The sequence below is a fragment of the Mastigoproctus giganteus genome, chromosome 11 (genome assembly GCF_048544385.1).
Source record: "Mastigoproctus giganteus isolate SK-2022 chromosome 11, ASM4854438v1, whole genome shotgun sequence".
NCBI classification, from domain to species: Eukaryota; Metazoa; Arthropoda; class Arachnida; order Uropygi; family Thelyphonidae; genus Mastigoproctus; species Mastigoproctus giganteus.
This window is the reverse complement of record NC_143585.1, coordinates 111,189,653-111,205,848: the sequence shown is the minus strand read 5'-3', so window position 1 is coordinate 111,205,848 and position 16,196 is coordinate 111,189,653. Positions and strand designations below refer to the sequence as shown.

Below are 16,196 nucleotides of genomic sequence, written 5' to 3'. Positions count from 1 at the left end.
TATTATTATCAGCCATATTGTACAAGGAAGCCTGAGGCTTAAGCTGCACCAGGCAAGATAAAATTCCAGAATTATCCTGAGAGAGAGAGAGAGGTAGAGTCAGAAAAAGAAAAGAGTCACCAATAAAGAGAAAAATGATGCTATCCAGCTCAGCACCCCAGGTGTGCCAAGCCCATACTCACCAGATGTGGGCCTCTGGGGTTTATCATTGATAAATATACAAAACAACAGTGGGCCCAACACCCAGAGGAACTCCACTAATAACATTAGTCCACAAAGAGCAGTGCTTACTGATTACCACTCTGTCTTCTCACACTCAACCATGCTTTTATCCATTGTAGCAACCTGCCCTTAATGCCATATTGCTCCAATCTGTACAGTAGTCTTCCATGTATGACAGTATCAAAAGCTTTCCTGAAATCCAGGTATATGATACCAGTATTATTTTTTGAATGCAGTTCCTTTGTAATTGCATCATTGCACCCAATCATATTGGTTAGACAAGATTTTCCCTTAACAAACCCCATGCCATGACTGAAGTATAACTGCACTCATGTGCAGTTATACTTCACATAATCCTGCATTACTTCTTTAACCAGTAACGCCATCAATTTCCCTGGAACAGATGTTAATCTAACAAGTCTGTAGTTACTCGTGTCATCCACAGTCTCTCTCTCTCTCACTGTGTCTGTTAATTGGGGATGCATTCTCCAGTCCACAGAGATCTTGAATCTGAAGATGCTCTTATAGGTATGGCTAAGGGTTTGCATACCTCCTTTGCTCAGCAACCTGATCAGGATCATCAACACTTAAGTCAACAACGTGATTCAATCTTCATTCTACTGTTGCCCATTGTATTTTTTTCCAAAGATATCTTGTATTCTGCTTTAGCTTGCCTAAACTACTATGTGACTTTAGTTAATCTATTAGTCTGTATATTCACTACACTATCTGACCAACCTAATACTGCCTCAATAGTATCAGTGAATATTTTTGCACCCGTTCTATTTAAGTGTATCCCATATTACAGTCTGCCGACCGACAACAGACTATAAAAACAGTCTCTGGCAGTTTGGGTATGGGTCTAAAACAGTGGACAATAATGTAATATATATCCAAAGATTCAAAACAACCTTTAAAATGTAGACCTACATATGTTCAGACAAATCATACATGAAAGACATAGCTCTAAATAAGTACTACTGAAAAACTTACCTGACTACTTGAAATAGAAGGCTGACTACTATTCTGGCTTAGACTCTGGCTAAGAGGTAGTGCTGCTAATAACGTCTGGTGTTTCAGTACTATTAAAAAACCACTCACAGCTATTTTTCTTGCTTGAAGATCTCTGCAAAAATGTTAATGACTCTAAATCTTATACAGAATTAGCAGAAAATTCATTTATATTGTTAAAAACTATGAACACATAAACCATCAAACTCTTTACCTTAATTTTTATAATCTACATCCATCAACAGTATTGTAAACCTCCATAAGCCTCTTAAAATGACCTGTCTTAACTAATTTGAAGAAAGATTAAATTTAACTTGTCTGCATTAAGTAAGTCTCCAACTTAAGCTCTTGAGTGAGATGGGTTTATAGGGTGTATAGTTATAATTAGCTTGTTGTCCCACATCTACAAGTTGTTCACCAGGGTCATTACTAACAGATTAGAAAAAATACTTGGTGAGAATAAACCGAATGAGCAAACTGACTTTAAGACAGGATTCTCAACTATGGATCACCTTCACATGATATCGCAGCTAATGGAGAAAGCAAATGAATATAAAACACCATTATGCTTGGCATTTGTGGACTATGAAAGGCATTTGTGGACTATGAAAGGCATTTGATTACATACAGCATAAGGCAATGTTTCAGGCACTGGAAAGACAAGGCATAGACACCCCATATATTATGATTTTGAAGAAAATATTTAAGGACACTAACTCCTTTATTAGGATGCGGCAAGGTCAGGGAATGACCACTGCATATCCCGGAGCAATATGGCCTTAGTTGCTAATGCTCCTAAAAAAAAAAACCAAACCAAACCTTGACTTACAAGAGAGAATTGCCTTTGGATATTTTCCCCAAAGCATAGGGGAAATGTTCAAAATGCTTAGGTGAAAAAGGAAATGTTTCCTTTTTTTTTGTCCAGTAATTTCGGTAGTTTCACTACCTGTCATTCATTGGAGAAGTCAGTCTGGATTTTAGTTCTATCAATCATTGGAGGAATTTCTATGGGCCTTTTAGTTGATGCTTTTAGCTGATCCCTTAGCAGAGGAAGAATGTTTTTCAGTCAACACAACGTGCAAAATGGCCTATGAACGTGCACGGACACATGGCTGTACAGACCATACACAATGGTCCAATATGGTCTATGTCTTTGATGGTCTAAGTTATTGATACACCTAGAACCAACAACAATAATTTCCGTATATATATATCTGAACAGAAATATTTTGTTAACTAATACATAAACATGCTGGAGTATATATGAAGAACCTCAAATTTTTGTTTTTTTGTTTGCTTTCACCTATCTAACCCACCTAACTCTTTGGTGATAGTCATTGTTTAAGAAGTTTTTAAAAGAAATAATAACATTTCAATAAATTAGATATTCAGAAAAGTTTCTTTATCTCCCATTTGAATTATTTTGTACTATTCTGTTTGTACTATCCTATCCTAATGATGGCTAATGATGTTGAAGAAATTATAGCTAATGATGTTTACTTTTCTTGTAATGATTTCCAGCTCAGTTGTAAGCAGAGAAAATTTTAGCTTTGTCTATTTTACACTATACTGTGTTAAATTCAAAGAAATATGTTTGAAAATAATGTGAACTGAGTTTATCTTGACTTTTCTGCAGCTAGCACTTCCAGTTGGTGTGTAATTTGTGAAATGAAATATGACAAAAATTTATATGGAAAGAAGGATTTCATCTTTTAGTGTTCCATTTTATCCAGAAACTTCCATGATTAAAAAAAAAAAAAAACCCACCCAAAGCACAGCATTTCAATAATCCTGCATAACACTAACTCCTTTATTTACTGAAGAATTTGGTATTGACCAAAAGGTTGTGTCAGATATTAAAAAAAAAAAATGAATCTCTAAAGACATTTCCTATAAAATTCGATGTTAGGAATGATAAAAGCAGTGTATCAAATTGACAGACATCGAATTTGATTTTTTTTTTTGTAGTTGTTGGCGCATCGGCTTCTGTGGCCATATTGCACCTCCCAAGGTTTTTGCAGTACTTTGATCCAAGCCCGAGGCGGGAATTGAACCCGCGACCTTTGGGTTGCCGGGCAGGTACTTTACCCACTCGGCTAGCCCGGTCGGCACAGACATCGAAAAAGCCAAAAGACGTGTCAGCATTAGCATGGGCATATGATGCAAGAAAGCAAGCTTATGCAGCATCAGCCAAAAAAAAAAAAAAAAAAAAAAAAAAAAAACCCACTTCCATTTCACCCCTCCGTTCGTTCGAAATACCTGTCCAGCTTAGCCTTAAATTTGTCAGGCTATCAACTTCCACAACAAGGGATGGAAGTCTGTTCCACAAACCAACTACCCGCTGGCTAAAGGCAAATTTCCGCACATCTATTCTACATGTCTTTCCTCAATCTGAATTTATGCCCTCACAGGTGATTATTCTGAGCAAGAGGAAGAATTCCATTGGCATTGAGCATGCTCTTTACACCTCTATCAGATCACCTCGCCAGTGCTTAGTATCCAGACACTGTAATTTGCAAAACTTAAGCCTTTCTTTGCAAGAGCAACCCTTTGTTCCATTCACTAATCTTGTTGCCCTTCTCTGTACTCGTTCCAGCAACTCTACATCCTTCTGAAATGAGGCCTCCAGACCTGTATACAGTACTCAAGGTGTGGCCTGACCATTGTTGCCTTATACAAGGGAATAATCACCTCCTTATCCCTGCTAGAAAAATTCCTATATCATTGACAAGACACCATGAGCTACTCTTGCAGCCTGTCTGCACTTCGTATCTGCCTGCACAATTACCCCCTTTTCATTCTCTTTTCATTCATTCTCTACCATTGTCAATGTAGTATCACAGAGTAGATACGTTGCTCTGGGGTTGCTGTTTCCCCATATGTAGTACTTTACATTTGTCAAGGTTAAACTTCATTTGCCACCTCTCAGCCCATCTGCTCAACCTTTCCAGATCCTGTTACAGCAGCATAGCGTCAGTAGTGTCCTTAACAACCCTGCCAACCGTTGTATTGTCTGCAAACTTGGACATTAAGCTTGATATACCATCATCAATATCATTTATAAATACAGAAAGTAATAATGGACCCAACACTGAACCCTGAAGGACTCCACTAATAACATTAGTCCACGATGAGCAGTGTCCATTGATTACCACATTCTGTCTTCTCCCCCTCAAACATCCCTTTCTGTTGCTGCAAGAAGCTATATTTAAGTGGTATTCACAGCAACGATAAAGTGGCGCTGGTGTGTGACATCAGCAACACCAGATAAATGCATAAAAAGACAAAAGACAATATATTTTATCTATCTATCGATGGATAAATGTATTGTCTTTTTATAGTCTTTAAATAAAGGCTCTACAGTGATATATATATTTTTTTATTTTCATAAGCACTACCTATATCATTAAATTTTCCATTTATTTCTGTTCTAAGATTTTTTTGTGTTTTAGGGCTATCTTTTGCTTCATATCCAGATTATTGCTTAATCTGGATGACCTCTCCCCCGCAATTACTCCGGATTAGTGAGGGTTTACTGTAGTTGGATTTCAGGAAAGCTTTTGATACTGTTGCACAGGGAAGACTGCTGTAAAAATTGGAATGGTATGGCATTAAGGGCAAGTTGCTGCAATGGATAAAGGGATGGTTGAGTGGGAGATGGCAGAAAGTGGTAATAACACTGCTCTCTGCAGATTAATGTTATTTCTGGATTCTCCCATGGTTCGGTGCTGGGCCCATTGACGTTTTGCATATTTATTAATGATATCGATGAAGGTATATCACGCTTAATGTCCAAGTTTTGCAGATGATCCAAAGGTTGGCAGGTTTGTTAATGACAGTAAAGACAGCATGCTACTTCAACAGGATCTAGATAAGTTGGGTAAATGGGCTGAGAAGTGGCAACTGAAGTTTAACATTGACAAATGCAAAGTACTGCATATGGGTGGCAATAACCCAAGACAGCACCCAGCACGAGAAATGCACCAGGTGGTACTACACTCAGGGAGATGGAGAATGAAAAACACCCAGGAGTAATTGTGCAGTCGGATATGAAGTTCTATTAGCAGTGCAGCCGGGCTGCAAGGATAGGTCATGGAGTTTTGTCAATGATATATAGGAATTTTGCTAGCAGAGACAAGGAGGTGATTATACCTTTCTATGAGGCAATGGTCAGGCCAGGCCAAATCGGGAGGCCTAATTTTAGGAATGATGTAGAGTTGCTAGAACAAGTACAAAGAAGGGAAATAAGATTGGTGAGAGGAACAAAGGAGTTCTCTTACCAGGAGAGGCTTAAATTCTATAAGTTGCAGCATCTGGAGTGCAAGGCCTTGAATAGTTTGAGCAGCCTCAAACTATTGCTATTGCTCAAACTAGACTCAATTCTGATGGGATACTTCCACTTGCTAAGATTAACCGTAGGGGGAATAGATTCAAATTGAGGAAAGACAGTTGTAGAATAGATGTGCAGAAGTTTGCCTTAAGCCAGAGGGTGTTCATTGCTGGAACAGACTTCCATCTGTTGTTGAGGAAGTTGATAGCTTAAATAAATTTAAGGCTGAACTAGATAAACATTTGGAGTGACCGGATGGGTGAAATGGGAAGGGGTTTTTTTTTTTTTTTTTTTTTTGGCTGATGTTCTATAAGCTTGCTTTCATGCATCATATGCCTCAACTAATGATAATGATAACAAACATTGGCCTAATGAAAAGTTTTGCAAAAGTAATGGATAAGATTGAGAGGATTTCATTGCTTAAGTGAAAAATTTCCAAAGATCAGTGAAAGATGAAATCTTTCTGGGGCCACAAATCAGTGAGGTTTTGAAGGATGAAAATCAAAAAAATAAAAAATAAAAATCTGAAAAACTTAAACATATTAGAACTAAAAGCATGGCAAGCTCTCAAATGACATTGTGGAACTTTTTGGGCAACCACAGATTCTTTCATACAAAAATAGTGTTCAGAAACTGCTTGATGCATATAACAAAATGGAATGTTATTTTGTTGTTCATACTTCATTCCTTGGATTCACATTAAGACTTCTCTTATGAAAACCCTGGCATGGTAAATAATGAGCACGGCGAAACAATTCCATCACGATATTAATTCAACAGAAAATCACTAACAAGGCTTCTGGAACGAATATGTTTAGCAAACTATTACTACTAGATCTATGTCAACATCCCAGTCAGACAGAAACGAAAGGAAATTATCCACACATTTTAAACTGTAAATAATAGAATATAATTAAAAAAAATAATATAATACACTATTGTAAACTTCTTTACAATAGCGTATTATATTATTTTAAGTGTATAAACGAAACTATAAAAGTGATAAAAATGTAACTGTAACCAGTCTTTTGTGTTTTATAAAGTAATTGTCTTAATTAACTTGTACTGAGCATTTGCCTTATGAAAACTACTTACTAGGAAAAACCTGAAAATATCTTTGATAAAAAAAAAAAAAAAACGTTTTCCATATTGTTGCCAAGTGTAACTATTGTTGTCAAGTGTAAGCTTCAGACCATCATGAGAAATCGTGACTCCAAAGGAGTCGCGATTTCTCATGATGGTCTGAATGAATAACTGAATGACTACATGATGACTAACTGAGACCCTTCATTAAGCTTATGTAAATGAAACATCATCCTCATCCACTGAATACATACAACATTGTACTGTTTTGTGTATCATGCAAAGGATCTTGCTTAAAATAACACTAAACTTTTAATTGAAATTGCCAATGTTATGCTAAAGATTCATTATCTATTATGTATATCTTGTTGTCATACAATACACTCTAGTGCTTTCTAAACAGTTCAGTCCTACAGAAAACTGCTACTCTAATAACAAAATAACACTTACCTGTTAAACAAAGCTTTCCTCAACACAATCATAAGGGCATCTTTTAAAGGCAGGCTGATTTTTAACAGAGGAGTAAGAGCTTTCAATAGACCCACTGTGGATAAATGGGGTAGGAAGGGAAAGTAATCAAGAACTTCCCTTATTTTCACTAAAGCATCAAGCAGCAGTTGAGGTGCTGAATGGATAATTCTTGCAAGGAAATCTAAAATAGGAACAAATTATTTATACTTCCCAAAGAAACACAAAGTAAATCTGTTATAAAAGAACTACACATAAATTCAGAATTTCACAAGACTTAATTCTGGATTTAAGAGCTAACTTGTTATTTTTTTATTTTTTTTTTTTTAGGAGCATTAGCAACTAAGGCCATATTGCTCCGGGAATATGTGGTGGTGGTCATTTCCTGACCTTTCCGCATCCTCCTTATTTGGTGGTGACAGGCTCGAACCCCGGTCTAATCAAGAAGCATGTGCTACGCACTGCTGTTCCTTCCCACCTGCCTACAGAGGTGTCTTTAAGAGCTAACAAAACAGAACCTCTATTAAAGTAATGAAAAGCTTAACTGTGATCAATTTTGCAGATGCTGAGTATGGCATAAGGAAATCAAAGGAAACTATGTAGGAGGAGGAGAGAACCAGTAATGGTTGTAACAGCGTTCAGTAAGAACAGATAATAAAAAAAAATCATTTTAATAGTTCACTAAAAATACATTAAAAATAAGTATTTTCTTGCCTTTAATTTATAGTTTCACTTTTCTTAAGTCGCAGAAATCTGACATTTTTTTGGCATTTTGGGTGTTACTGTCCTCTAACATGAACTTAGGTGATAATGCCAGTGTGTCCAAAACATTTGCTATATATTACTAATTCAGTTTTATTAAAATTTCAGCAGTGTCTAATCTGGATTTGTGATGTAACTGGTGAACACACAGTATTATTTTGAAATCTAATTATGAAAGAAGGTACAAGTGTTCAAATTAGGGGCAAAGGTTGATGACGGTGTGCGGATATCACCTTTAACGGCACAAAAGGTGATATAGTTGTACACGTTGCAGTAATGATATTAAGAGTAGGAGACCAGCACAATTACTTAACAAGTACAGGTCACTGTTAAAAAAAAAAGCCATGAATTAGGGTTGAATTTGAAAGTGTCTGCAATTCTGCCCAGACACGATAGGAGGGAGTATATGATGAGAGCCTTGTCGATAAATTCGGCCCTGGAAAGATTGTGCAAGGCTCAAGGGGTACAATTTTTTTCAGCCTGGTCTGTACTTGTTAACAGAAGGGACGCTTCTACCGGGATGGGATACACTTAAATAGAAAGGGTGCAAGAATATTTCCTGATGCTATCGAGGTAGTGTTAGGTGGGTCGGAAAACTGCTAGCTTGGGGGGATACAAGGACTAATCGATTAACAGTGGCCACTGGCAGAGGTGAAAGTGATTCTTGCACTGCTTCTATTGGAATGAGCAGAAGCCTGGATATCAAGCTGCAGGATATTTCACAGACTGCTGGTAGTCATTGCAGTACAAGTAAACACATGGGTTTTGCTAGGGTAGCTAAAGAAAAACAACAGGTGCATGTATACTTGCATGTACACCAATGCTAGGAGTTTGGTAAATAAATTTGATGAATTTCATGTATTGCTCAAAGCATCAAAGGCGGATATTGTTGGGATATCAGAGACGTGGTGCCACACAGATATAAGGAATGCAGAACTGGAATTTGGGGAGTACAACGTCTACAGAAAGGATAGACAGATAGGAAGGTAGGACGGGTTATGCTATTAGTTAGGAAACACATAAAATCCAAGGAAGTGAAGCCAGTCGACATCGCTGGACAGTGCAGTGTCGAGTAGTTTGGTGTGAAATAAGCATTGGAAGATCAAAATTGAGAGTAGGAGTATGTTATAGGCCTAATGACTCTGATGAGTATAATAAGAAACTGTACAGGGAAATAGAGTGGGCCAGTAAATCAGAGAGTCTTATAATGGGAGATTTTAATTTACGAGATATTGACTGGAATTTGTGGGTTGGTCACTCACACACAAGCAAGGCTCTTGTGGATTTATTGGATGATTGTTTTCTACAGCAGCATGTTCGGGAGGCAACTAGAGGAAGTAATACTCTTGATTTGATTATCAGTAGTGATTCTTCATGCATTAAGAATCTGCAGATAGAGGAACCACTAGGTGGCAGTGGGATTTACTGCTGAAGTGGGATTTACTCAAAGAGGTAACTAGCATCAGGGGTAAAGGGAAGGGTTTTTGCTTTCGTAAAGGCAATTACGATGGTCTGAGACAGTATTTAAATTCAGTGGGACCAACTGATGATGTTACCAACAGCAAATTAAATGGGAAGCATTCAAAGAACTTATCTTGGAGGTTTCTAGGCTTTACCTACCAACTAAGAAATATTGTTGAAGGTTTAGGCCTAAATGGATGTCAGATGAACTAATGAGACATATGGCAGAGAAGAAAAATTCATGGGATACATATAAATTAACACGTGGCACAGAAGACATTGATAGATATAAGTTGATCTGTAACCAAGTTACAAAGGAGGTTAGTCAGGCGAAGGCAGATTACGAGAAATCTTTGAAAAGGTATGCAAAGAAAAACAGCAAAGAGTTCTTTACTTATGTAAACTCTAGAAGGAAGGGGATGAATCAGATTGGTCCACTTGATATCGATGGTTCAACTGTTGATGATCCTGCTCAGGTAGCTAACAAACTAAATGAATATTTTGCATCGACATTCACACATGAGGAGTTATTCAGCGAGGGGAATGCCAGAGGTATATTCAACTCTGGCAGTAAGCTAGATAATCTTGTAATAACTGAGAGTAAAGTGGAGTAGAAATTGTTGAAGATAAACACAAGAAAGGCACCCGGGGTGGATGCGATCTATCCAGTTATATTAAAGGAGGCAGCAAAGGAAATAAGCAAACCCTTAGCAATAATTATGAGAGCTTCCTTGGACTCATGGGAGGTACCCATAGACTGGAGATGTGCAAATGACCCCAATTCACAAAGAAGGATCAAGGGCTGACACAAGTAATTATAGACCTGTGAGTTTAACTTCTGTTCCAGGAAAATTAATGGCGGCACTGGTTAAAGAAACACTGCAGGATCATCTAGACAAGACTTCAGTAATAGCTCAGACACAGCATGGTTTTGTTAAGGGGAAGTCTTGCCTGACCAATTTGATTGGATACTATGATGCAATCACAAAAGAACTGGATGCAGGGAATAACTTTGATATTATATACTTGGATCTTAGAAAGGCTTTTGATACTGTTGCACATGGAAAACTGCTGCACAAATTGGAGCAGTGTGGCATTCGAGGAAAATTGCTGCTATGGATAAAGGGGTGGTTGAGGGGGAGAAGACAGAGAGTGGTAATCAATGGACACTGCTCATCGTGGACTAATGTTATTAGTGGAGTCCCTCGGGGTTCAGTGTTGGGTCCTTTGTTGTTTTCTCAATTTATAAATAATATTGATAATGGTATATCAAGCTAAATGTCCAAGTTTGCAGATGATACAAAGGTTGGCAGGGTGTTAAGGACACTACTGATGCTGTGCTGCTGCAACAGGATCTCGAAAGGTTGAGCAGATGGGCTGAGAGGTGGCAAATGAAGTTTAACATTGACAAATGTAAAGTACTACACATTGGAAACAGCAACCCCAGAGCAAAGTATCTACTCTGTAGTACTACACTGACAGTGGTAGAGAATGAAAAGAACCTGGGAGTAATTGTGCAAGCAGATATGAAGTTCTCTGAGCAGTGCAGATGGGCTGCAAGAGTAGCTCATGGTATCTTATCAATGATATAGAGGAATTTTTCTAGCAGGGATAAGGAGGTGATTATTTCTTTGTATACTATATGAATACTATATACGGGTCTGGAGGCCTCATTTCAAGAAGAATGTAGAGCTGCTGGAATGAGTACAGAGCAGGGCAACAAGATTAGTGAATGGAACAAAGGTTTGCTCTTACGAAGAAAGAGCTTAAGTTTTGCAAATTACAGTGTCTGGAGTCTAGGCACCAGCGAGGTGATCTGATAGAGGTGTATAAAGCCTTGCATGGTTTGAGCATGCTCAATTCTGATGGGATTCTTCCTCTTGCTCAGAATAATCACCTGAGAGTGCATAAATTCAAATTGAGGAAAGACAGATGTAGGATAGATGTGGGAAATTTGCCTTTAGCCAGCGGGTAGTTGGTTGGTGGAACAGACTTCCATCCCTTGTTGTGGAAGTTGATAGCCTAAATAAATTTAAGGCTCAGCTGGACAGGTATTTCAAACGAACAGCGGGGTGAAGTGGAACTTTTTTTTTTTTTTTTTTGGCTGATGCTGCATAAGCTTGCTTTCTTGCATCATATGCCCCTACTAATGCTAATGCTAATGGTCAGGGTGAACATGTCTCAGACAAAAGCAATGTACAAGAAGCATTTCCAAAGTTAGTAGCCTGCATATGCAAATGGTAGTGATACAGTGTTAAAAATTCCTGTACTTAATGCACAGTACCCTTTATATAATGCCCTTTATTTATTATTTTTTTTATTATAGATAAAGTCAAGAAAGTTGTATGAAAGATGGACAAAAATCAGTCGCCATGCAATCATCCAATATTTTGGAGAAAGGGGACCAATGCCAAAGGCAATTCATGAGGATGCCTCTTCCTATTCCAGGTTAAGTAGTGTACACCAGAATTTAAACTCAGGAAGGAGAGCCTGGAAGACAACCCAAGCTATGGAAGATCTGCAACAATCATCACTCCAGAAGTTATCAGTGTGGCATTCTCTGGTAATGAATAATTGAAGAGTGACAGTTCACTACACTGCCAGCATCTACTGCATCTCATCTGAACATGTATACTACATAATAAAAGAGGTTCTCACTATAGAAAAAGGTGTCACCATGATGGGTCCCAAAGTTGACAGCAAATCAAAAACACAAAACTTGCCAAGTCAAGGGAACATCTGCATCATATTCAGCAGATTCAGCAAATTTCCTTGCAAGGTTTGTGACTATGGATGAGACACGGGTGCATCACTTTCAGCCAGATACAATGGAGTAATCCAAATGTCGGAAGCAAAGCTCTCCACCTCTCCAAAGAAAGCAAGTCAATTCCTTCTGCTGGCAAGATGATGGCATGCTTCTAGTACAGTGCCTTCAGAAAGGCTGGACAGTCACAAAGGTATACTACGCAGACCTTGTGAGCTATTTGCATGAAAATATCAAAGCCAAATGCTGAGGAAAACTTGGCAAGGAATCTTGTTCCACCAGGTCAATGCACCTGCTCAAGTGCAGCTTTGAAATTTTATACCATCCCTAGTATTGACCAGATTTGACACCACTGGACTTTCAGCTATTCCTAATACGAAAAAATACATCACTGCTGCAGTGGATCCATTTCTGGAAGGCCAAGAGAAAATTTTCTTCATAGATAGAATAAGGACATTGCTGCATTGGTGGAAAAGGTGTATTAAATCCAAAGGTAAATATATTGAAAAGTAACAAGTTACAAGACTCCTCAAATAAACAGTTCACACTCAGGCAAAAAAAAACTTTTCAAACTCCCTAGTATTTCAACGTTCAATTTTCTTGACAGTTTATCAAGTGGCTATATTATCTGATTTAATTTTATTGTTAATTAAACTGTATTTAAACAGAAATCATGACCCAGACTAGAGCTGCAAAGCAAAGATCACAGACTAGCGAGAATGCTGTGATTTGGGGGAGAAATGAAGGGGGCGATTCTCCAACGCATCACAGTCTCAAAAAATGTGCGAAATGTTTGCTGAATTTTCTAAAACAGGACATGATCTAGCCAAGGAGAATGTCTTTGTGTGTGCTAAATGCCTAGAGTGCCAAGAAATTAAGTGCCAACTCAGCATTCTGATGGGCAAATGTGTAGGGTAAATGCCTTAGAAGAAATTAATATGAGGGGCCCATCAAGCTCTCAGCTTCCCAGATCAACGGCAGAGCTCACTCCTGTGCATTAGGCAACTCAGAGGCAATCTCCAAAGAAGAATGCACTGGTCCCACAGGGACTAGTTATTGTTGGTGACTCTATTGTCAGGGAGATGGGGAATATAGTATGCAAGAAGGATAGGTGGATAGGTGGAATAGTATGTCTGCCAGAGGCAAAGGTTGATGACGTTGTAGAGCAGATATCTTTTTAAGGGTACAAATTGTGATATTGTTGTACACATTGGAACTAATGACATTAAGAGTAAGGGATCTGAAGATTTACTCAACAAGTACAGGTCAATGTTGAAAAAAATTTGCGTTAGGGTTGAATATGAAAGTGTCTGCAATTTTGCTCAGACACGATAGGAAGAAGTATATGATGAGAGCCTTGATCAATTCGGCCCTGGAGAGATTGTGCAAGGCTCAAGGGGTAAAATTTTTTTCTGGCTGGTCTGTGTTTGCTGACAGGAGAGATTGCTTCTACAGAGATGGGATACACTTAAATAGAAAGGGCGCAAGAATTTGCTGATGCTATCGAGGCAGTGTTAGTTGGATCGGAAAACTGCTAGCTTGGGGGGGGGGGGATACACAGACTAAAAGGTCAACAGTGGCCACAGGTAGAGGCAAAAATGATTCTTGCACTGCTTTTATTAGAATGAGCAGCAGCATGGAAACCAAGGCAATGGAGATTTCCAGCACTGTTTGGAGTCATAGTGGAACAAATAAATACATGGGCTGTGTTAGGCTAAGTAAGATTAGAAACAGGTGCATGTATACTTGCATGTACACCAATGCTAGGAGTATAGTTAATAAATTTGATGAGCTTGAAGTGCTAGTCAAGACATCAAAGGCAGATATTGTTGGGATATCATAGAAATGGTGTCACAGAGATATAAGCAGTGCAAAATTGGAATTTGGGGAGTACAATGTGTACAGAAAGGACAGACAGGGAGGAGGTGTTATGCTGTTAGTTAAGAAACACAAAATCTAAGAAGTGCATCCAATTGATGTTGGTGGACAATGCAATGTTGAGTCTGTTTGGTGTGACATAAGCAATGGGAAAGAAAAAATGAGTAGGTGTGTGTTATAGGCCTAATGAATCTGATGAGTATAATGAGCAATTGTGCAGAGAAATAGAATGGGCCAGTGAATTAGAATGTCTTGTAATGGAGGATTTTAACTTTCTAGATATTGACTGGAATTTGTGGGTTGGTCCCTGCACACTAGCAAGGCTTTTGTGGATTTATTGGATCACTGTTTTCTGCAGCAGCATGTTCTAAAGGAAACCAGAGGGAGTAATACTCTTGATCTGATTATCAGCAGTGATTATTCATGCATTAAAAATTTGTAGATAAAGGAACCACTGGGTGAGAGTGAAATCATATAGAAATGAAAAAGAAATCATATAAGCTATTGAACCCACATTACGATGAAAGTGGCCTTTGTAGCTGAGTGGGCAGGAGCGGGAGTGCAGTAGCAGGCACTTTGGATAGACCCAAAGAGTGTGTGCTGCTAAATACGATCAATCTGAAAACCATACTGGAAAAGTGTGGCGGATTATGGTCCATTTTCGTCAACACGAATTGCTGAGGAGACTTCCATCTTGCAATGGTTTGATAATGGCTGCAGTAGATCTTGCAATGGATTGATAATTTCCATCTTGAAAGTAAAAAACAATGTGAAAAATTTTATATAAAATAAATACAATAGAAACCAGATAAGAAGTTTTCCGAGGGACTCAAGATATAGAACTTCTTAGAAAGGAAAATGACCTAAGGGTATGAAATATTAACTACACAAATAAAAATGAAAAAATACACATAAGTTAAAGGTCATTTCAGAATTTATAAATATTTCGCTATGCCTATGAGAAACATTTTTAAACTGAGGATTTCTAATTGCTTAACATTCTGTTCATTACTCATTACCAAATACTCTCATCCTTCTAGTCAATGGCTGTCCCAGGATGTCTCCTCAACAGAGAAATAAATTGATAATAATACTAATTTTTACGAAGTTGGAAGTGAGCTCCTTTGGAGTTTCAAAATACCTTAAAAAGTTACAATTACAATAAGATAGAGCAACAATCTGCTAAGTAATTCAGAACAGTTCAGAAAAATGAGAACTTAATGGCAAAAACTTCATGTGGCCGCTGCTTTTTTTGTTTGGTTTTTAGGAGCATTAGCAACTAAGGCCATATTGCTCCGGGAAATGCGGTGGTCATTCCCAGACCTTTCCGCATCTTCCGTATTTGGTGGTGACGGGCTGGAACCACGGTCTAATCAAGAAGCATGTGCTACGCACTGCTGCTCCTTCCCACCTGGCTACGGAGGCGCCTGTGGCCGATGCTATCCAATTATGGATATCTATGTAAACAATTGCAATATGTCACTTCAGTTATATCAAAATGTTTATACCAAAAAGGTTTTAGCGTTGAAAGCCTCAGACTACGGAAAATTCACTAATCGAACAAGGCAATTGTTTTTGTAATATCTCAAATTGTGATTTATGCGCATCGGCAGGATATTTTGCAAGGTGTTGTATGTGGTAATAAATTTTTTGTTCACCAAATTTGACTACAGACAATATTTTTATTAAGTTTGGCTGATTTACGTGCATAGCCTAGCCAACATTTCGTGATCAGTGGGAGAAAGTACTTGTATTTTGAAAGAAACAATTTGTATTGTTTTAATGTTTCAATAATTTAATGAAAATATTAAAAATTGTGTTTACAATGAAATCCAAAGGTGCATTTTCACCACCTTGCACCATGTTGCCAGTGCCCATATTGTGAATGCCTTCACAACGAGTTGCCCTGATATTGAGCTACCTAGAATACGCAAAGCTTCGCCACTGGATTCTTGAATAGGCAACACTTTGTCAGTGGATTCTCGGCAGATACCATCACCCAGGGGTGGTGGTGATGTTATCTGCTGAGAATATGTAACATTAGTCTTCTCCATTAACAAAGCTTTGCTTATTGGAAGTAGTATATCAAAAACGATGCCATTTCACCTACTTCGGTGATTTACTACAAAAATGATGCTTGGCACTAACTTGTTCGATTACCAAAATGTTTATATTGTTTAATATGTTTTAATGTAAATATGAAAAATTTCTATATTT

At 38.0% G+C, this 16,196-nt stretch overlaps 1 protein-coding gene across 1 annotated transcript in view; it reads right to left on the bottom strand.

Moving 5' to 3' along the window:
• Positions 1 to 16,196, bottom strand: part of LOC150078352 (Fanconi anemia group I protein homolog) — a 98,387-nt gene that overhangs the window by 69,876 nt on the left and 12,315 nt on the right. The window contains exons 3-4 of the mRNA XM_090384540.1: positions 7,097 to 7,298; positions 1,216 to 1,348 (exon numbers count right to left, since the gene is read on the bottom strand). Coding sequence (XP_090240666.1) covers positions 1,216 to 1,348; positions 7,097 to 7,298 — 335 coding nt within the window. The remainder of the gene's footprint in view (positions 1 to 1,215; positions 1,349 to 7,096; positions 7,299 to 16,196) is intronic.